Source organism: Doryrhamphus excisus, chromosome 13 (assembly GCF_030265055.1).
Source record: "Doryrhamphus excisus isolate RoL2022-K1 chromosome 13, RoL_Dexc_1.0, whole genome shotgun sequence".
Classification (NCBI taxonomy): domain Eukaryota; kingdom Metazoa; phylum Chordata; class Actinopteri; order Syngnathiformes; family Syngnathidae; genus Doryrhamphus; species Doryrhamphus excisus.
This window is the reverse complement of record NC_080478.1, coordinates 10,845,073-10,866,950: the sequence shown is the minus strand read 5'-3', so window position 1 is coordinate 10,866,950 and position 21,878 is coordinate 10,845,073. Positions and strand designations below refer to the sequence as shown.

The 21,878-nt window shown below is 41.2% G+C and overlaps 4 protein-coding genes across 10 annotated transcripts in view; 3 read left to right on the top strand and 1 right to left on the bottom strand.

Annotated features, from left to right (window-relative positions):
• Nucleotides 1–484: 484 nt before the first annotated feature.
• On the top strand, nt 485–7,976 carry LOC131140443 (dnaJ homolog subfamily C member 30, mitochondrial-like). 3 transcript variants are annotated; one of them, XM_058090873.1, is made up of 5 exons: nt 485–5,132; nt 5,239–5,314; nt 6,475–6,526; nt 6,633–6,760; nt 7,034–7,974. In XM_058090873.1, exon 1 carries the CDS (start codon nt 517–519, stop codon nt 1,444–1,446), a length of 930 nt encoding a protein of 309 aa, XP_057946856.1. In that variant the 5' UTR covers nt 485–516; the 3' UTR covers nt 1,447–5,132; nt 5,239–5,314; nt 6,475–6,526; nt 6,633–6,760; nt 7,034–7,974. The 3 variants fall into 3 exon arrangements, with proteins under 3 accessions (XP_057946856.1, XP_057946855.1, XP_057946854.1); XM_058090872.1 differs by lacking the exon at nt 6,475–6,526 and having other exon boundaries at nt 5,239–6,445; nt 7,034–7,976; XM_058090871.1 differs by having other exon boundaries at nt 5,239–6,526; nt 7,034–7,976.
• Nucleotides 2,173–8,722, bottom strand: LOC131140442 (cleavage and polyadenylation specificity factor subunit 3). 2 transcript variants are annotated; one of them, XM_058090868.1, is made up of 18 exons: nt 8,521–8,722; nt 8,110–8,173; nt 7,879–7,976; nt 7,681–7,809; nt 7,435–7,612; nt 7,273–7,362; nt 7,030–7,180; nt 6,795–6,970; nt 6,566–6,724; nt 6,273–6,419; nt 6,053–6,205; nt 5,187–5,295; nt 5,015–5,113; nt 4,854–4,948; nt 4,692–4,779; nt 3,577–3,643; nt 3,322–3,418; nt 2,173–3,242 (listed from the first exon to the last, which is right to left on the bottom strand). In XM_058090868.1, the coding sequence occupies exons 1-18, from the start codon at nt 8,589–8,591 to the stop codon at nt 3,105–3,107; spliced, it is 2,109 nt and encodes a 702-aa protein (XP_057946851.1). In that variant the 5' UTR covers nt 8,592–8,722; the 3' UTR covers nt 2,173–3,104. The 2 variants fall into 2 exon arrangements, with proteins under 2 accessions (XP_057946851.1, XP_057946852.1); XM_058090869.1 differs by having other exon boundaries at nt 8,110–8,171; nt 8,514–8,653.
• A 187-nt stretch (nt 8,723–8,909) lies between these two features.
• itgb1bp1 (integrin beta 1 binding protein 1) lies at nt 8,910–11,570 on the top strand. Of its 2 annotated transcripts, none has more exons than XM_058090874.1 (7): nt 8,910–9,046; nt 9,817–9,931; nt 10,041–10,119; nt 10,197–10,327; nt 10,611–10,703; nt 10,945–11,094; nt 11,185–11,570. In XM_058090874.1, the coding sequence occupies exons 2-7, from the start codon at nt 9,860–9,862 to the stop codon at nt 11,254–11,256; spliced, it is 597 nt and encodes a 198-aa protein (XP_057946857.1). In that variant the 5' UTR covers nt 8,910–9,046; nt 9,817–9,859; the 3' UTR covers nt 11,257–11,570. The 2 variants fall into 2 exon arrangements, with proteins under 2 accessions (XP_057946857.1, XP_057946858.1); XM_058090875.1 differs by having other exon boundaries at nt 8,914–9,046; nt 9,847–9,931.
• Nucleotides 11,571–13,254: 1,684 nt separating this feature from the next.
• The window catches only part of asap2a (ArfGAP with SH3 domain, ankyrin repeat and PH domain 2a), a 46,395-nt gene continuing 37,771 nt past the window's right edge, over nt 13,255–21,878 (top strand). Inside the window, exon 1 of one of the 3 annotated variants that reach the window (XR_009132370.1) lies at nt 13,255–13,990. Coding sequence is in view for 2 of the 3 variants with exons in the window: in XM_058090397.1 (XP_057946380.1) it covers nt 13,865–13,990 (126 nt within the window). In the remaining variant the exon portion in view is untranslated. The remainder of the gene's footprint in view (nt 13,991–21,878) is intronic. The other 2 variants (XM_058090397.1, XM_058090398.1) reach the window with 2 other exon arrangements.

Genomic DNA, 21,878 nt, shown 5'->3' with positions numbered 1-21,878 from the left:
GGTGTCATTACATGTGAATATTATAAATTTTCTGTAAATATTTTCACCGTGTATAATATGAAATCAAAGGAAACTTAATATGGAAATTGTTAGAATTGTTTTTAATTGTTTATAGGAACACACTAATTATATGAAAACATTTTAGAGTATAGTTTGAGGGTGACATTTGTAAGAAGACTTACTGTTTTTGTAATATTTTACATAAAAATACATTCTCATAGTAGTTCATTATTGATATTAGGTAAAGATACATATGTACTGTAGCCGAAAACACAAGTAAATTGTGTATTTACTCCCAGTAAAACTGTGAAATAATGTAATGAATACATGTCATATTAAACTAAATTAATTTATGATTTATAATTTATTTCCGTGAGGAAAAGCAGTAGAAAATGAATGAAAGAAAAGTTTTTAACCTTTACTTTGTGATCCTCGTCACTAGAGGGCGCCGCGACATAAACCAACACTGAAACACAAAAATCCACTTCCTGCCTTCCTTGTTCGAACTCTGCCAAGATGGCGGAGGTCCTGCTGCGTTGTGGCAGAGTCACTTTGAACATTTCACCCAAAATATGCAACTGCTCTCGGGTGAACCCTCATGGGAAGGAAGGCAAAGGTACGATGCATTCTTCATCATTATCTAGTGGGGTTTTAGTTTTGAATTTTAAAGGTGACAACATATTTGGAGCTGATAAGTTGATAGTCTCACGGGACCCTTTCGCAACACCTTTGCGGTGTGCATTCCGTGACGTCAGTGGACGTAACTTGACTTCCACGAATGTCCACGGACATAGACATGGTTCTCTCAGGCGGAGGGAACGCGAGTATCCTGTTGCTTTATCCCAACGGACAGCTTGGGGCCATTTAACGCTCGCCAGGAGTTATAGCAGTAATGGCGGCCAAGAGGAGCCTCTTTACAGAAGCAAAACTGGCTACTATGACATCCTCGATGTACCCCCCAGTGCCACGCATGCGCAGATTAAAACCGCGTACTACAAACAGTCCTTCATATACCACCCGGACAGAAACGCCGGCAGCGACGCGGCTACTGTTCGATTCTCGGCTATCAGCGAGGCCTACACTGTATTGGGTAACAAGGCCCTGCGGAAAAAGTACGACCGTGGCCTGCTGAGCCAGTTCGACCTGACCGGCATGACCAGACCCTCCAGTAAGGACACAAGTGAGAGCTCGTCCCAGACTCAGAGCGACAGGCGGGGGTCTGTAATGGGACCCGGTGACAGGGGGGGCATGTTCGACTTCGACGAGTTCCTCCGCTGTCATTATGGCGAGCAGCTGCAAAGAGAAAGAGACGCCCGGAAACGACGAGAGGAGATCCGGAAGAAGCGGCAAGAGACGATGACTGAGAGGAACAAGGACGGTTTGATGGAGGTAGGCATGATCTTGATGCTGGTGGCGGCACTTTGCCTCTTTGCTACCTCCAAGTGACTAAAAGTGGACATTTGGACTGGAGGTAACCTATCACATTCACTTACAAATATCTGATCTGAATGTCAGTTAAAAAAAAACAAAAAAAAACGCAGACCTCCGCCAAGGTTATGGTGTATGGAAACGGGCTACTTCCGGGTTCTGAGTCAAAATGACTTGAGGTGCAATAAACAAGCTTGTTGCAGACTTTTGCACGTACTGTATTGTATATAGCTATGTTCATTTAGAGTTAAAGGTGCCTATATATATACACGTATATGTAGCTATACGTTATTCCGATCAGGAATTACATACCTAACACCATAGTATGTTTTCAGTGGTGCATATTTCTTTCAGTTTGTTTGTTTGGACCTTCCAGCTACTGACAAAATCAGCAAAAATGTATACCGTTGAACCAAAGTTAATCTGGTTGTGATCCAATTTGGCAATGTAAACCCTTTTGAACCAAATCTGTCTCTGATTCATATTGTGCAGTATAAACACATGGAACGTGTTTAGACTCCCATTTCTCCATATTGCGATTTGGTTGTGTCTGATCTTATTACATTTAGCTCCAGTTTGGATGTGTATCAGCCTTTGCGGAGGTCATTTTCTTATTTTAATTAAAAGTAGACAATTATGTGCTGCTTCTGTCATGTACAGATTTTGTTTTGACTTATAAGTCATGTAATATGGATATTTATTATGATTACAGGTGTGTAAGAAAAAATAATGCAAAGATCGGGAATAATGTGCCTTTATTGTCAAAAATCACTGCTGCTTTTCAGAGATTTTAAGGAATACTGTAAGTAGGGATGCTCCGATCAGGCATTTATCCTGCAGATTCCGATAAAAATCAGGCTGATGCCGATCTCACTGTACATTTTTGTGCAGAATTGAATTATTTATAATGTATTTATTTTTTTAGAAATCTGTCCTGCTTAACTTAAGAATAATAAATCAATAAATTCAGTGTCCAGGTTGCAAGAGTCTCCATCTTTAATCACTATTTGTCATTTTATAAAGGCATGAAGTCTGAGTTATAGCTAATATTCTGAGGCTTTTGTGAGTGACTGAAAATCAGATGGAAAGCGAGGAGTCACCGTCATAAGCCTGGGCATACTGTTTAGGTTCATTAAACAATCACACAGTGTTTTGAGGACAATACATATTTAGTATAATGATGAGAGATTGTTCAGTGATACTTGGAAAAAGTCAGTGGTGCCCCATGTATGTGATATATACTTCAACGTGGGACAAAAACGAGCTCGGAACTAACCGCATTTCTGTTGCATGCAGATCAATTGAAGTGATTGGCATTGAGAGACATATCAGCATATGCTGATCACATGTTTTTTACAGAAATCATCTAATACTGATTGATGGCCAGTCAGTCGGAGCATCCCGAGTAACAAATAAGCAGTGCTTGGAAAGAGTACTTTGAAATGTTTAGATGGTGTCCTCCATCAAAACACGTGTTTTCTTTCAGCATTTAGTGCAATTAAAATTCACAGTTCACAAGTTAAAATCAAAGTGTCCTATCAGTGCACATTAGTTGAAAAAACAAACAAACATTAACTTATTAAATAAATTCAAGTACCTGCAGGTTAAAAACACAGAACTAATCCATGGAACATCAACACAAACTACTAAGATACACGGGTTTGAACCCGTGTATCTTAATTGGTGATTGGAGCACAGCCTCGCCCGCGCTCTGACGTGATGGGGTTCAGGGCGTCAAAGAGGCGCTGCACGGCCAGCTCCACCATCTCTCTCAGGGAGTCATCCTCTATGCTGTCGTCCTCGTAGCACACAGACTGGTTAAAGCAGGGTTAAGACGGTGAGAATGTCCACAGGGAGTAATGACAAAGGTTATAAAACGGACAAAAAATGTACCCTTGTTTCCAAGCAAATGTGCACCGTCTTCCCGTCGACTGTCACCAAGATGTTTTTATCATCACTGAAGTCCACGTAGTCCGGTCCAAACATGTCACTAAAGACACAAAGGGAACAATACGTAACCAAATGGTAGAGAAGTCGTAAATAAACAGTTAACCTGTACTGGTAATACTAGTCAAAGCTCCTCCATTTGATAGGAGCACTCCACTGCTTTTAAGGACCTACTTGATGAGCAAAAATGCTAGTACTCACTGTAACATGATTTCTAGTCTGCTGTGGAAGACGTCCATGTCCAAAGTGGCACTCTGGGTCTCCATGACTGTTAAAAACACAATCCAGTGAGTTGCACGTTTTGTATTTGATTTGTTGGGATTTTTGCGAACAATTATGGGGGTAAATGTCAGTTCCAATGTCAAACTGGAGCAACAACGAATGAAAATCAGGAGTTAGTCAGTGTTTCCCATAAGACTGCAAAGTTTTTGTGGCGGTGGGTGGCAGGCGACGCTAAATGTCATGATCTAATTTGCATTATAGGGATCAAGGTGTCACGAGACGATGTACGGGATAATAATATGCATTTAAAAAAAAATTGCCATACTGGCTCGTTCATGTTGACGGGCTCACTTTGCTGTGGGCCCATTAAGTACTTTACCTTGCTGCTTACGAGACTACCTTGCTGTACTGTTTGTGTTTGCTCGCGACCCCGCCTCCCCCTACAGAGACAAAGGGACTGTATGACTAACGTGAGGTCTCACTCCGTTGTTTTATGGAATGTTGTTCAAAAAAGCGTGCTGAATTCATTTTAATTTATAGTGCGATTAAGTCATTCATGATCACAATTATGACATTATGCTTTTTTTTTCAAACTTGAAATCTTGTCACATTTTAGTCTTTCAATATCTTGTGACAGTTCAGGGTGTACCCCGCCTCTCGCCCGAAGACAGCTGGGATAGGCTCCAGCACCCCCGCGACCCTCGTGAGGAAAAAGCGGTAGAAAATGAATGAATGAATCAATATCTTGTGACACCCATAGTATGCGTATGTAAATTTTATGGACGCTGTGGGAGACAAAAAAGTGAGCAAAAATATGACTAGCAAAACAAATGTGTACTAATAAAATGGTACTTTTTCTCGCTTCCTTTTTGTATATATTTTTCTGTGTCACTTGCAAGATGCAGCTGCTCGGGGCTTTTATCTTTATCAGAAAAAGTCTAGACTAGACTCTAGATGGGGCTGACTATTGGCTAAATAGTGACAACACTGATCCCTCTTGCTACATGTTCTTCTTTGGCAGACCAGGTGCTTATGAGGTGTGTTAAGAAGCAGAGTTACAATGCCATCAACTCTGTATTGGTATTGATAATGACCTTTCTGAGCCTTTGGATTGGACTGGACCTCCAGCACCACAGTGGTGACGGCGTCGGCGTACATGTCGTTGAGAGGGTTAGCGATCCACTGAAACATATGAAGAAGTTGGAGACCAGCAGTGGAACCAACCCAGCCTTTTCATCGACGATCACAACACTCACCTCTAGCAGAACCATGCCGACTTCATGGATCAATGTGATGTTTTGGAAGACCCTCAGGGTTTTCTTCTCAGTCCCATCAAGCTCCTCCACGTCACCTGATGGAGAGAAAATCTAGCTAAGTGTGATCCACGTGAAGGAGGAGCACATGCGTTAAGGTGCACCTGTGAGGTTCCTCAAGTGGCAGACGAGCAGCGAATAAGGTCCGGTGAAGGGGATGGCCTGGGTCTGCTTCACTGTGCTCATGGACAGCTCTGTATACACTACAAAAACACCACCATGGTGAGTACCTCTCTCTCTCTTTCTCTGTCTCATTTCTGGACTTAAGTGACTGACTTGAAAGGTCAGAGGGGTTGAGGATGTGATAGTTGAAGTTCTTTTTCACCAGGATGCCCGACACCCTGTGACCCTGAACACACTTCTGATCCGCCAGAGAACCCATCACCTAAACACGGGACCACAAGGTTAGACAGCTCAACAGTCAGGTCAAATGAAATCTAAATGGGTGATGCTAGTCGGAGGTGTAATTACATGTACTGGTAGCTGATGTTGGACTTTTAGGAGAAAAAGGTGCTAATTTTTTCAACATGGGTCCAAAAAACACTTCTGAAATATATAAAAACAAAAACATATCTGAATGTTCTGAACTCCTGGTTCAAGGCTGTAATCCAGGGGGTTGAAATTGTGGCCTGGGGACCATTCTTATTGGTAGTAATTTTCCAAGAATAAAGTCAAAATACTACGGAAAATTTGTAATCTAATGAGAATAGAGTTAGAGTTATATGACAATGCAACATGTTATCATATAACCTCATTTTAGTAGCATATAGTCCAAATATTACAGAAAAAATATATTTTTTTAAGTAATATGAGGAACAAAACAAGTTGTATTTTTTGGAAAATTGGGTTGGGGGGAAGTAAGTTCAAAATATTATGGGAATAAAGTGGAAGCTGGAATTTTGAGAATAAAGTCAAAATATTGGGAGAAAAAAAAGTAATATGAAGGAAATGTGTTATTTCAGTAGCAGAGTTAAAATATTAAGATGTGATTAATCAGCAAGAAGCAATAATTAAATCATGCTCATTTCTACTTAATGGTAGTCTTTAAATGCATTTGATGAAATAAAATAAAGACCTTCCCCTAATAACATCGCCTAACAAGTGCCCGATACACTCTGCAGTTAATTAGTTAATTAATCTACCTTGGCAAGTTTCTCTCCTCTGAAGTTGAGGGTGACAGACTCTGTGTTGCGAGGGTTGTGGACTTCGATGTGAACTTGGTCGTTGTCCTCGTACTCTCGGATCAGCGCCGCCTTCAGACGAGCCATCTCATTCTGCTCGCCGTGGACTAAGATCTAAAAAGTGCACACACACAAGTGGAAGCTACTGAGGTCTGATGGAAAGAACTTTCCTCCTTCCTACCACATGTGGAGGTTTCAGGGCCCGGATAAACTCGCTGGTTTGCTGGTAGTCCGTGTGGGCCGAGAAGGAGATGTAATCCACTGACATCTTCAGCTGAAGCTTCTGTCCTGACATGGTGGTGATCTCCTCCGGTTCAGACATGATATGCTGCACATCGAAACACAGTCACCACAGTAAGAGCTTTTCTTCCTGTCACTCACAGACACTCCAAGAGAGATGTTGTTCTACTGAGTGGTATAATAGCTCTTCTAAAGGTATTGAACTGTGTATATGGACCAATGGTGCGGCCTGACCTTGGCCAGTGTTCCCTCCACACAGTATCCAGCGATAATGACTCCATTCCTCTTGTCTGTGCACCAGCTTTCAAAGAGCTCTCTGGAGAGGCCGCTCTGCATCATGCCAGGGGACGCCATCACCACACTGGGGCCGATGTCATCAAAGTGATCCATGCTCTGGAAGACATTGTGTCAACAGATCACTCCACTTGAGTACGTTGGCATTATTCACATCTAATTTCGCTACCTTGAGGTTACTGATGTGCTTGAAGACAAAAGGGTTGTTTATGTTGATGGCCTTGCGTATCTTGTCGTTCATGGCGTTGACGTAGGTCTGGTACACGGCCATGCACTTTTTGGCCAGGGATGAGGCGTAATAGATGGGGATGTCATGGAGCTCGGGGTGGTTCTGCCAGTACTCATCTATAATGATGCATTGTGTTATTGAAACAATATGATGAAAATCAAGCACAATGTCTCACCCAGGATGAGCAGCAGTTCCTGGGCTCGTCCCAAAGCAAACACGGGGATCAAACAACGGCCTTCTCTGTTGACGATGTCGTGGACTGTGTTACAGAAGCGAGCCTCCCGCTCCTCTCTCTTCTCATGGATGTGTGTGCCGTATGTTGACTCCTGTGGACACATTTTGATCAACTTAAGAGGTAAAAAAAAACAAACAAAAGAAAATAATTTTGTGTGTAAATGTTGCACTTTTTGTGGCGTACAATAATTAAAATGTCTGGCTTGACACTGGGAATCTCAGCTGCCATGAGGTGCCTGTCTTCCTGTCGAGAAAAGTCTCCTGTGTACAGCAGCTTTCAACACAAAAACATGAGTAAGCATAAACAAATACAACCTATATCATATAATCCATGAGAAGGTGTTACCTTGACTCCAGCTATTTCAATCATAAACATGGCCGCTCCCAACACATGACCGGCATGGTAGCACCAGAACTTGATTCCTGCTACCTCCTTGACCTCGTGGAAGTTGATGGTCTCAATCTTATCCATGCTCTCCTCTAGGTCTGTCTCCGTGTACAACATGTCATCTGCAGAAATGTTGCTACAAGAAGAAAAAAAAACAATGCAAACTGCAGAATTACAATTTAAACACAATAAACGGTTTCTTACCTGACTTTGACGTAATCTGACAGCAGCCAGCGGTAGATGGCCTTGGTGGCGTGGGTCATGAAGGTCCTGCCTTTGAAGCTGGTCTTCTGGAGGAACCAAGGCAGAGCCCCGCAGTGATCAAGGTGGAAGCTGGAAAGAAATGAGTCCCCTTTAGTGACATATTTGTTCTGATTGAATAATAGACTATAAGACACTTACTGGCTGATGAGCAGCAGGTCGATCTCAGCCGGGTCGATCAAGTCTATATAGGGGAGGGCGTCCATTCCTTCTAAACCAGGGTGGATGCCACAGTCCAGCTGCAAAACACAGATGAGAATTATAATCATGCTGCAAAACACAGATGAGTATCTATTATTTCACTCATAATCACAGCAATAATCTAGCTCGCTGTGAAAACATATAATTGGACTGTAATAAATGTATATTTACCATAATTTTCCTTCCTTTGAACTCCAAGATAATACATGACCTCCCAACCTCCTGGCCAGCACCTCTGGGGAAAATATAAAGAATGTAAGTCAGTGGTGGCCAATGTACATTTGCCTCCATTGGCTTCTTTTATTTATTGGCTGTGGCACATTGTAGAAATACAATTTAAAGAAAAAAATTAATAAAAAGGCAAAAATGCTGACACGAATAATTACTAACGACACAAAGCTGTGTTATTTAAAGAACGTTTTGAGTCTTTACAATAAAAAAAGTATATAGAAAATATCCCGTCATTATTTTGTTTTTCAACCTGAAAGGAAAAAGCTTGGACACCCCTGATGCAAGATAATGTTCATTTTACAAGCAGACCGTGGTCATTTAATAATATTATTTAATAACGTAACTGCTTACAGCGGACGAATATGGAGCTGGTCACTCTCCTCTGCTGGGACAGCCACCTCCACTTTGCGTTTTGTCGCCATAATCACTTAAAACCCACGGATAAAATCCAAGAAATATTAAAATAAAATCATAGTGCAAGTGTTTTCAAAATGAATGAGTGGGCGGACTGTCACGAAATGGGACACTTCCGGTTCGGTTCCAAAATACAGTCGATAGGATCAACGAGGTATATTAAACGTTCCAGGCCAAACGTTAATTTCAAATAATAACAAAACGTTGACGATAATTGATTAAAAATCGTATTTAAATATGTATGTAAAATAAACAAGCACATTTATTCATACATGTGACGGTTCAACCCAAGTAAAAAAATTACAAAATTGCATCATGAGCTAGAGGTAATCACGTCCCCTTTAAGAAGCGTTGGGTGGAGGTAGTGGAATTACTAGACAAGCTAAACCCAGCGTAAATAAAAAGCCAACAAACGCCCTTTGAGAGGGAAAGAGATAGAATAATGCTAACGGTACTCTGACAGGTATGCCTGCTATATTTGTTATGTGAAAAACAATATTTCTTTTCGCTGCTAAAGTTGACGCCGATTAACTTTGAGCGTTGAGATGAATGCGACATAGAACGTGGGCGGTGAAGGATGAATGGTTTTAACAGTGTTTTAACTTCATCTTAAACGCGCACCGTAACGACTTCATGTGTGTTTTAGTGTTTTAAGCTAATATTAGCATGAGGCTAACTGCAACAGTGTAACACTTACATGACCTCCTAAATATTTTATGACCCACCACAACCCTTATGTTTAGTAACCAGGAAGCTGCACCCAGGGATGCAAACATGAAATATATTGGTTTACAACATCCCAGTGGCGTTACATTATTTTATACGTATGCATATATAAAGATATGTATATAAGTAGTATGTATAGACACTCCTAAGAGTTTACATTGCTTGCGATCATCTTACAAAAAAAAGTTACGTCAAAACAAGGAGGAAGGGGCACACTGTATATTTGAGGCAAGTTTTTTCTCCATAAACCACAGCTCCCCAGTGCCAGCAGCACTCATGCATCTCCATGCTACGACAACATGGCATGACACTATTGTCTTGGTACTTGGCACTTGTGTTCCTATTATTTAAACAACAATGGCTACGTGTTGAGTCATTTTCAGTGGATAGTAAATTTGTGCTGCAATACGAGCTGCACACTGACTACTCTAAAGTATATCCAAGTGTAATTTCAATATATAGGACATATATACTTGTTTCTGAAATGTGAGGAATGTAATCATTTAGGTGTTGTGATGCTGGCATGCGATTTTCAAGGATGCTGTGAAAGATGTTCCGCAAGGTCAAGAAACGCCACAGCAGCAGCAGCTCTCAAAGCAGTGAGATCAGCACCAAAAGTAAGGTACAGTAACCAGACCGACTAGCACACACACACACACACTTGCCACAATATTAGGTACACTTACACAATCTGACATCACTTCCTGAGTTGAATTTTGTCTTATTTCTAGTCTGTAGACTCCAGTTTAGGAGGATTGTCCAGGTCGAGCACCGTCGCCAGCCTGGACACAGACTCCACCAAGAGCTCAGGTCGGTCCCAAATCTGGGTGTGGTTCATTTCTTATGCTTCCTGAACTGATGCCACCCATATGCTGCGGCCTCTCTAGGAAACAGCACGTCGGAAATCTGCGCGGAGTTTCGTGTGAAGTATGTGGGAGCCATTGAGAAGTTGCAGTTTGACATGAGCAAGACGCTCCACGAACCTCTTGACCTCATCAACTACATTGATGCAGCTCAGGTAAGGAAGTGCCAATAGAAGATTTAACCAAAGGCTCTTTCTAATATTATAAACCTCTTGTGAAATAAGGTTTTCACATAATTGTCTTTTAATGATTATAACACCTCATGTTCACCTTATGTACATTAGAATATCTTCCAAAGCATATTAAAGACAACCCATAGACATAAAATCCATATTTACATGTCGCTAATAACTTAACCAAGATATCATTACAATGCCTTGACAGTGTCATCATTAAAGACAATCCTTAACTGTAAATACTCTTTATTTTCTTTCATAGCAAGATGGAAAACTGCCGTTTGTGCCAGGAGACGAGGAGATGATTCTGGGAGTGTCAAAACATGGAGTCAAAGTAGCTTCTTTGGACCAGTGTGTGAGTCTTGTCATCATTAAGTCACTGAATACAATCATTTTAAATGGGCCTAACACATTTGAAGTCGCACAAAATAGCAGTAATAGTAATAATAAACCTGACTTGACTATGTTAACATTACCTGTACATTTAATGAAGGATTTAGAATGGAAGAAGATCATTTCTGGTATTATCCAAGTATGAATATTATAAACTTTTGTGACTTAGTAGTGAAGTCAAAGAGTGTCTCCTTTCCCTCCAGGACGTGTTGCACCGTCACCCCCTCTACCTGATTGTCCGCATGCTCTGCTACGATGACGGCCTGGGTGCAGGGAAGAACCTCCTCGCTCTGAAAACCACCGACCCAAAACAGGAGGGGTGCAGCATCTGGGTGTACCAGTGCACCAGCTCTGTGAGTGGAAGATGAATTTGTGTGACAGTATTCAAAGACAAGCACACAGCAGTATATAGTAGTATATGTACATTTTATATATGTAAACAGGAGCAGGCTCAGTCCATCTGCAAGGTCCTGTCAGCTTCTTTTGACTGCGCTCTCATGTCCGACAAGTCCTGACGCCTGGGAAGTGATGCAGACGGACCCTTTTTGTGATGAGTGGTTCACTTTTCTGTGTGTGTTGTGTTGAATGAAGGAGAAATAGAGGTAATATTATTTTCATAGTAACAACATATAGTACAATACATGGTACATGATCACTTGATTTAAGTCTGCAGCACACTTTTAATGTAAACATGGGTACGATTCTTGAAATGTTTGCCTTCTAATTTTAAGACTTGATATTATAAAGAACATCATTTTAATTGTTATATTCTTGTTATTGAGGTACTAATGTTCAATTATCGTAAATAAACTGGATTGTGTCACCTTTACCCAGTTCAGTACGAGGATTGTAGAAGTATTTACATTTTTGTGTAGTCTTCAAGAGCTTCATACATTTACCACCAGAGGGCGCACTTGATACATAATACTTGATTGTAAGGACAGTACTGTACTGCAATTCATGCAAGTGGGGATTTTTAAAATATAATAAGTCAGTGTTTGACTATAATATATATATATATATATATATATATATATATATAGCACGTTCTTCAAATGGGTTGCGTTGTCAAACACTGACTTATTATATTAAAAAAATCCCCATATATATATATATACACATACATATGAAGTATGTCTTGCAAGTTTTCTAAACGATTTCTACTAGGTGTCCTTGAGGTTGACAAGTAGAGAGAAGAGTGGGGCCTGGCGGTGGTTTTGCTGATGGCAGCGACTATCATATTTTCATTACAAGACATTTTCTCATGGCTGCTAACGGAAGTGGAAGATGCAGTTCCCTTGTGGCTTCAACAGTAGATAAGTGGATCTGACCTGTGACTACCTGCTTATGATCGATCACATGTCTTTGAGTCTGACGAGTGAACATCTGCATTTGCAGATGTTTGTGGGGGTGCTTTGCATTTTAATTTCATACGGGACTGGAGGTCTGCTTGCCAGACAGGGTCAGCGTAGGTCTCAGGCTCTTCATTTAGCAGCTTACCAGGAGACGCTGCAGAGCTGCAAGAATGTGTAAGCCCAGTTTGTGATTTAAAGTCCGGCCTTGGTCTCCCCTCTGCCTTGGCTGCTTTGATACTATTTATACTGCTATTTTGGAAACATCAGGGGGGAAATGCTAACTCTCTGAATCCAAGTATGTATGATGTTAATGTGAAACTTATGTGCTTTAGGAAATAACCCAGCACATAGTGATGACATATCTTAATACCAGCATGAGTGCAGATCTGGTTCATCCTGTTCTTCTTTTTACCAGCACAGTAAAAAAAAAAAACAACTCCCCTGTGATTATTCACAGAAGTATGCATTAGAATGAATGGGTTGTGTGTCTCTATTGGTGCGTTCAAGCGTCAATAAATGCATAGGAAATTAGGAAGTGTATATAACAACCTTCATTTCTCTCATGGGATAATTAAAGCACTGTAATGGTAAAGGTTTTCAGGGGAAACATGTTTTTATTTATTTTTTGGGTGGGGGAAATGTTGACAAATTTCCAGTAACTGTGAATATGACTTTAACTTTTACATACTACAGTACATACTATGTCAGAAAATCCAAATATTTTTGAAAAGGTTAATTTATTTCAGTAATCCATTGAGGCACATAAACTGCTATATGAAATACATTCACTACACACAGAGACACACATTTCCTAATAATTTTTCAGATAAACAAAAAACAAATTTATCTCATAAAACTGTTAAACAGTGTTCATAAGTTCAAGATTGTAACCTCGAATCAACAAATGAATAGCAAAAACATACTGAGAATCTGAGCCTCAATTGATTGGGATGCACCTGTAATTAAACACTACAGAATCACTATTGTATTGCTGAACAATGACAACACCGGGAAAGATGCATTCAAGTACCCATAGAATATGTCGTAATTACCAAAAGTCTGAAAGAAAGTCAGGTATTGTAAAAATGTTGACATTTATTTATGTAGTATACACCAAATAAAAATAATATTTTAAAATGTTATTTGTATACATTTAAACACTAATCTTGCTCAGTCAAGATTCCTTAACAGGCGAGGACCTCACAGTTTTCTAAATGACCATCGTTTGTGGTGGGTATTTGAATGTAACACAAGTTCACGCCCACTCTAAATTTGATTGGCTCCCATTTGCTCGCAGTTGTTTCCTATTGGCTAGTGTCAGTCCATTGAATTCCCTCCTCTACCTTTGTGGATTTCATGCGCTCTGGATGAAGCGGCTTCTTGTTGTTTCCCGGGACTCTCTGGAGTGACGCCACCCACCCCTCTCAAGGCGGACATTTGGACAACAAGAGAGGACAATAGACATCACGGAGGGAACTTCATTGTCTTTTTCCAACAGAGAGACAACCGCTAAACCTGAATGTGGACGGAGTAGTTCCACTGAAAGGCAAGTAGGTAGAAGAAGCTGTCCTCTAAGCCAGCGTACACCGTCGCCAAGGAGCACCGTGTTGGGACCGAGCGGCCATCCAAGTCCTACCCAGACATGCTCCACTGTCAGCCGACGCCACCGAGGACTCTACTACCGCTGCGTTGAACTTGCCGAGAACTGTTTGGGAGTTACGAAAAAGCGACTCTTCTCCTGTTTTATCGGGGAGTGATACCGGTAATTATGCCCGATCAAATCACCGTGTCAGAGTTTGTGGTGGAGACCAACGAGGACTACAAGTCACCCACTGCCTCCAACTTTACCACCAGGATGTCCCACTGCAGAAACACCGTGGCTGCACTGGAGGAGGTGAGTGTGAAACACCCTTCTCTAGTAAATAATATCTGAATGACGCTCACTAGAATGATACTGGTAAATAGTGAGCAGCTCTGCACAAAAGCCCCATTCATTAAAGTCAGTTGGACATGTGCATTCAAAAGTTTAGAGAATTTCAAATTAAACTCACCTGTAAATGTTGTAGTGCATTTTAAGTGGGGCGTATAGTTTTTAAAGAGTGTTTTTAAAGCCCTAACATGGTTTTGAGGTCATTAGTCCATAATATAATATACTAATATACTATGTAATCTAACATAATGCAGTTATACTGTGCAATTGACACCTCACTCCCATTAAATGCCTTACTTCCATAAAATCTTGGTATTTTCTGCAGTTGAGTAAAAAAAAAAGTCACTATCTGAGTAAAGAGTATTTGGCCATCAAAACTCAACAATTCATTCATTCATTCGTTCATTTTCTACCGCTTTTTCCTCACGAGGGTCGCGGGGGTGCTGGAGCCTATCCCAGCTGTCTTCGGGCGAGATGCGGGGTACACCATGGACTGGTCGCCAGCCAATCACAGGGCACATTTAGACAAACAACCATTCATACTCACATTCATACCTATGGACAATTTGGAGTCGCCAATTAACCTAGCATGTTTTTGGAATGTGGGAGGAAACCAGAGTACCCGGAGAAAACTCACGCATGCACGGGGAGAACATGCAAACTCCACACAGAGATGGCCAAGGGTGGAATTGAACCCTGGTCTCCTTGCTATGAGGTCTGCGCGCTAACCACTAGACCACCGTGCCGCCCCATAATGCAATTATACTGTGCAATTGAAACCTCGAGGGTGGAATTGAACCCTGGTCTCCTTGCTATGAGGTCTGCGCGCTAACCACTAGACCACCGTGCCGCCCCATAATGCAATTATACTGTGCAATTGAAACCTCACTCCCATTAAATGCCTTACTTCCATAAAATCTCGGTATTTTCTGCAGTTGAGTAAAGAGTATTTGGCTATCAAAACTTTACAATATTATTATTTTTTAATATTTCACACTGCTCTTGTTTTGGCTATCATCAGGCTGTTCTGACACTGCTGTCTGCCTATGTACTTTCTGGTGTACTTCCTTTTATAACACGCAGGTCCTGAGGAGGAGTGATGCTTCCGTTTTTGCTCCCCGTCTTTTCTCCCTCCCTTGTTAGGGTTTCCCGACTTTGTGCTCTATGCCAGAGCCTCGCCCAGCCCAGCTGGTATAAATAGAATTTCCCACACGAGCAAGGACAGTGTATACCCTACATGTGTTAATGTGTCTCCACTCTATAAGCTAATAAGACGTCGGGTGACACGTGCGGGGGTTGGTTGATAGCTTTCACTTCTTCTGAGTAAATATTTTACCTCAGAGTAAGCAAAATACAGTGGAACTTCTAAAAGTAGAACACAATTGAGTGATCATGTACAGGCAGTAAGCTTCAGACAGTCTTACAAGTGTAAAAAGAAGTTAACCAGCAATGTTTTGGTCTAATTCTGAATTGTATGACTCCTGTGGTCAGGGTTTTCCATTTCTTGCTGAGACAAGATATATATTTTTTTTAACCATCATAATCCAAATCTGTCCCGGTGTCAACCTCACCTTAAGCTGCCTGAGCCTCCGCACCTTGGTGATGCCAGGAGATTTATTTTTATTTTTAAACCGGTGTTTGTGGAGAACACCTGCTTGTGTTGCTGTCAGGTGCCTCGCTGACATCATCACCTCGCTACGCACCGTTGCTTCTGGTTTATAATGAATCCGCCTCGGGAAGTTCTTTCAGCGAATGTGTCAGTTGATTGTCTGCCGGCCTGTGAAGTGGAACAGTTGAACTAGAATTCAGCGCGTGGTTGTTGACTCCGCTCGGCTGTCGTTGCACTGTTGTTGTTTCTCACATTGACCTCCCGGTGTTATGGCTCGGCCAGCACAAGCTCTCATTGTTGGCGCAACACAATCCCGCTCGCTTCGGCCTGTTTTAGCAATTAAGTGGCAGTGTGCATGGAGGACGCTTTCCATTTAATGTCTTTTTGACACCCTTGTTTTGTTTACACAATTAGGCAGGATGTGTATTTTGAACGTCAGAAGTGTGTGGTGTGTGTTGACAATGTCTCATGATGGTTAAGACAAGCTGAGTACTGAGTCCTATTCTTATGTCACTCAGAACTTGCACAACGTTGGCGGGCATCGTAAAACACCGGTTTGCAGGGCTTCAGACAACCTTTTTGCCACTAGAAGCACAGTGAACTCTAATTTTATGAGTGCAAGCAGAAAATTCAGGGACTCACAACCAAATGGACTTGTGAAGTAAATATTCACGTTTCCTCTCACGTTCCCCCTCAAATACTACAACAATAAATTACAACAGTCTTCTTTATCCAGCTACTTTCTGTCCCTATAGCCTCTTCAAGGCCTCATTGGTGGCATCATTACATTATAACTCCACTATCACTCACTAAGAGTTAGTGTGGGTTGACACACAACTAGCCCATTTGTTTGTTGCTGTCAACTGCTGTGCTGAAGTGTGGTGCACAAGAAAATGCAACAAAAAATATTAAATTATAGTAAATTCTGCAAAAAGTCACATTTGGAGCCCGTGAACCAGAGACTAGGTGAATAACTCTACCAGCAAAACAGTGGAGACAGGCAAAATATGTAAAAAAAATGGTAGAAAAGTCCAAAATTAGTCAAACATGAGCGCTGGCATTGATAGGTGGAGACTGTGACAAGCTGTCATCCTTTGAATTGACATTTCACAGACTCGTTTTCATTCTCACGGTAATAAGGGACGTCTGTTGTCAACTCAATACGGGACACATATTTATATCTGGATGCACATATGGGAGTTGCCTCATATTTTAGTCACAAAATCCGATCATTTAGTTAGGTCTGGAGCTCTAGTTTACATTATCAAGCGGTAAAACACAATACAGTGTGAACACACACACACAACCGCACTAACACAAGCTCAAAGAAGCTAACTGAGCTAGTTCATCATTCACACGGTGGACAAGTGGTTAGCATTGTTACCATACAGTCAGAGGATCGGGCATCTCTGTGTGGAGTTTGCATGTTCTTCTTGTGCGTGGGTTCTCCGGCTTCCTCTCATATTCCAAAAACATGCTAGGTTAATTGGTGACTCCAAATTGTCCATAGGTATGAATGTGAGTGTGAATGGTTGTTTGTCTATATGTGCCCTGTGATTCGGCTGGCGACCACGTGTACCACGCCTCTCATCCGAAGTCAGCTGGGATAGGCTCCAGCATACCCGCGCCTCTAGTGAGGATAAGCGACGTAGAAGATGAATGGATGGATGTTGCACCTTCCCAAAACAACAGTTTTGTAGTACATAATATACATAATCCTGGAAACTGGTGGGATGCATTGTGATTGTCTTCAACCATACATTTATACAGTAGGTAAAGATGCCACTATGCAGGTGGACCCAATATAGTGGAGTCTACACTGACACAGTACATAGCTGCACTCTAAAATAGTATTCAAGTTTTAATTAGGGTGTGTATTAGACATCCTTTGTATTACATTTTACCCTTGAGCTGACAGTTGAGGACAGGCTGATTGCAGCATTCTACAATGCTATCCTGGGTGACTACATCATTTCAAGAGATTATTTGTTCTGGATTGACACCTAGTTTGATATCGATTGTTTAAAGCAGTCATTTAAAGAATGTGATTACTCTCATCCTACTTTGTGCGGTAATGCTTGAGCGGCCTAAAGGGACGGCAAATCCTTTAATTGATGACAATGCGGCTGTTTGGTTTCCACAAAGGTTTTTCTTAGAGCGCAATTTGTTAACAAAGGGGATTAATTTGTTAGTAGTGTGTGATTAATGTGTACAGCACCATATGGCCTTTTTTGCTTAGGATGGTTGGGCAAACAACAAACACAGCAAGGAGCGCTTGCTCAAACCCAGTATGGTAACCACTTGCTGTCCGACGTTGGAAAGCATGGCTCTATGAAATGAGTTCATCCCCCCAAGTGTTGCTTTGTCCTTAAAACACATATTCATAGCTCACACCTTGTAAAGTATTTTATTCATACCTAATTTACGCCCAATAGAACTTAATTTGACAACTAGTCTTAAACGAGTGGTTATTATGGGGCATTCAGTTTATTTAATGTTTGTGTATGTGTTTCATGTTTGCGCATGTGTGTGCTGGTGCTTGAAAAACCAGAGTGCTGAAAAACCTGTTGATCCAGTAAGAGGATGTTGGGCTTTGTGGCACGACCCCCGTTTGTGCTGCAGAAAAGCAGAACTTTATTATCTACACAACTGAATTTTGAACAGTGGACTATGACCACTTTTGTTTAATTGGGAAAATTAATGAACAAATAGATAATGATGGGATCAGCAATTTCAGTTAAATATATCATATAGATATATGATATTTGAGAAATAAAATGAAGTTTAGAGGATTTACAGAAATTGTGCTATAATTTCTTAAACAAAAGTAGGCAGGTACATAAATTTGGGCACCCCAACAGAAAAATTACATCAATATTTAGTAGAAATAATAGCCTCTAAACGCTTCCTATAGCTTCAAATGAGTGTCTGGATTCTGGTTGATGGTATTGATTGTTTCCGAGCATGGACAGATTTTCGATAATATTCATGTCTGGGGACTGAGATGGCCATTCCAGAACGATGTACTTGTTCCTTTATCCCCCTTGTTATCAGGGGTCTCAAACACGCGGCCCGTGGGCCAAATGTGGCCCGCAGGACACTAGTTTGAGGCCCCCGCCTTGATATGAAAGTTTAATGTTAGTGCGGCCCGAGCAAGTTTGATTTGGATGCAGTATGGTATCATGTACCCAGAAAAAAATGATTACGTTTGATTAATGTTCATGTTAAAGGTTAAATAACTGTTAATAGTTATCCTCCCTATCCGTGTGGAAGTGGTAAGTTTTTGGCTATTTAAGTTTAAAGGAAATAACTTGAAGGCTACCGTTTAGGTCGCTAGCTCTCTAGTTTGCGAGTTAGCATGTGTCTAAAGACCCTGCAGTTGCGCAATATGTTGTAAATAAAAAGAGTATAAATGTGACTATAGTCGTGTTTTGTCATGTCTACGGGGCTCTAATAATGCTTTGTTAATTTTAATCTGAAAAAATAATTTGTTAAATGTACTAATGGTTATATTATTTTACAAAATGAAAATGGCCAAGGGCTAATCAAAATGCAATTTTCTTGCATTTGTTGGTGAAAAAGTTGCTGTTTTGTTCAGCTGAAACTGGTCAATATCAACTCATTGTGCCATGAGTTCATTTGAAGGAGAAGTTGACATTAGCCCTGAGGGCTGATATGACCTCTGTGTGACATATTGATCTTGGTTAAAAATGCTCCCTCTTCCCTATGCTTGAGGATGTATGTCTAAAGCTTGAGCCGGCATTTTTAGTCTCTAGCAAACGAGTCTGTCCTTGAACACACCCCAGGTGTATTCACTTTTACCAGGCATTTCAATCTTTCCTGGCTGGGGTGACTTACAACTGGAATTGAGTTTTGGTTTGAGCCTACAGCCTTCTTGACTGTGACACTCTATGTCATTGTCATGCATATTTGCATTTTGATTAACTATTTACATAAATGCGCCTTGCCATGCTCAAGGATGGAGCCTAAAAACGGGTCCAAGAGTGTAGTGCCCGTTCAAGCTGTGAAGTTTCACTAAGGACTCCCCACGATTCACCCTGACGCAAAGCTTTTTGTCAATGGAAGGAGAAAAAGCTTTAAGTCTACAGTCTGACCTAGTGTGTGATCTAATGTAATCCACTAAAGAGACTACTAAAAAAGTGGAAGGGTGCTCAATATCCAGGCTTGTTGCTGCAAAAACAGTCCTCAATAATTCATTCATGACAATCCGTAACTAAGCCCTTAGATTGCACCTTCGTCCATGCACAGCTGTAAACGGTAAATATTGGATTCATAAATGATAGCTTATAACAAAGATCAGCACGTAAATGTTCCCTGTTATGTTAAATTGACTTTTTATGATGCTCTAACAGTAACATGTGTCCCTTGAGAGGTGCTCCAATGGTCAGTTCCGGGTTCCTTGTGAACGTGATACCATCCCCCACACTTTTCCCTTGGTAGATGAGCCCGCCCCGTGATACGGCCATCTTTTCGTCTTCGTAAAAAAATGTAAAAGAGCAGGCTTTATTGGAGATTTTTTTTTAAACATAGCCTGATGCTTTGCCAACTATCTGTCAGTCATCTACTGATGTGGTAGCTGTAAGTATGATCGTTATGTTTTCTTAAGTGAATAGGCCAACCTTGTTGCTGTAAGGTAACACTCAGTTGCTTTATATAAGTTAATTTGTATAGCTTGGCTAGTGTTGCAAATGTTTCTGTTGTCCTGTCCCACTGCTTAATATTACATTGCTATATCTCATATTTGGCATATATTACATTGGAATAGTGCAGAGTTACAGTGTATGTAAAAAAAAATGGATGTGATTGAATGTGAAGTGTAATTGTCAAAAAGAGGCATGGACAAATTCAGCTCATTTGCATGACAAATACTTGCCCACTTTATGCTTATTTCTATTAAAAACAGCTTGTCATGGGTCATGAGTGCCGTGGTGGACTTCAGAAGGCAAGTCATCAGTCCTCCATCTGGCTATTATTATTTCATCCTGCACAGTGGCATGCCAGCTATGCGATGCTCGACCGCGTCGCGCTGTTGATTCTGTAGCGAGATTACTGGTGAATACCTGCGGGACTGGCATTGGTACTCCCAGCATCCATTAGGCAACTGTTGGTACTGTCTGCAAATTCCATAAAGGCCTTCACATTCCAGATGGAGGGGCGCTGCATTGTAATGAGCCTCGTTTCAAAGCAAGTGGTGAGAGTTCATAGAGTACTTTTATGAGGTCCTGCTGTGAATGCGGTCGTTCTTTTATGCTTTTGTAACCGCAATTAACTTTTTATTTTGCTCTGACGTGTGTCTTCTGTGATATTTACTTCCCAGCTGCCCATGCTTAAAATCTCTTGTTGCACATGACTCTTACACTTGTCTACCATTGCCGGGTGCTTAAACGTCTCATTTAACATAATCCATTTTATGGTCAAAGTGATGACACGTGGTGGCAAGTGTTCTCTTGTGAAATCTCGTCCATGTGTTGCTCAGTGCTTTTGTGTTGTTTCTGGGCTGCGTTTCTCCCCCACTTCCATGGTATGTTTGGCGGGAATGGTCGCAAACCACACTGGGAACAACAGCTGCTGCCTGGGAACAGGTGGCCCAGAGGAAAGTTTTAACAAGGATTCAGACACGTGGATTATCGATACAGGGAGATATCCACATCTAATAGCCTTAGAAACACATGCATGGAAGCACTCACACATATTGCCTAAATGGGCAGTGGGTCCCAAGTGAGCAGCTATGGCCAGTCTTGAGTATAGCTTCTAAGAAGCTTAATGCTCCCTGTAATTGCAATGGGATTTCTGGCGGGATCAGCACTCTGCTAGTGTCTGGCTGGTCTAGATCCAGCATTTCTTTGCCTTGCTGCAAATCATTGTTGACCCAAAACCAGCTCTCATGATGCTACAATTATTTTGGTTTTGGGGTATACAGTGTTGTGAACAACTGTTTCCCTTTTAGTTTGTCACACTTAAATGTTTCATATCTTTAAAAGGCAGTTTTTAAATGAAACATTTTATTATTAAAGGAAAAACAAATCCAAACTATGTCATGAACACTGACATTAACTGAGGCGAGTGAGGCCTGCAGTTCTTTGAATGTTGTTGTGGGGTCTTTTGTGACCTCTTGCATGAGATGTTGCTGCGTTGTTGTGGTAATTTTGGTTGGCCCCACGGTGGAAGAGTGGTTAGCATTTAGGCCACACAGTCAGGAGATCGGGAAGACCTGAGTTTGAA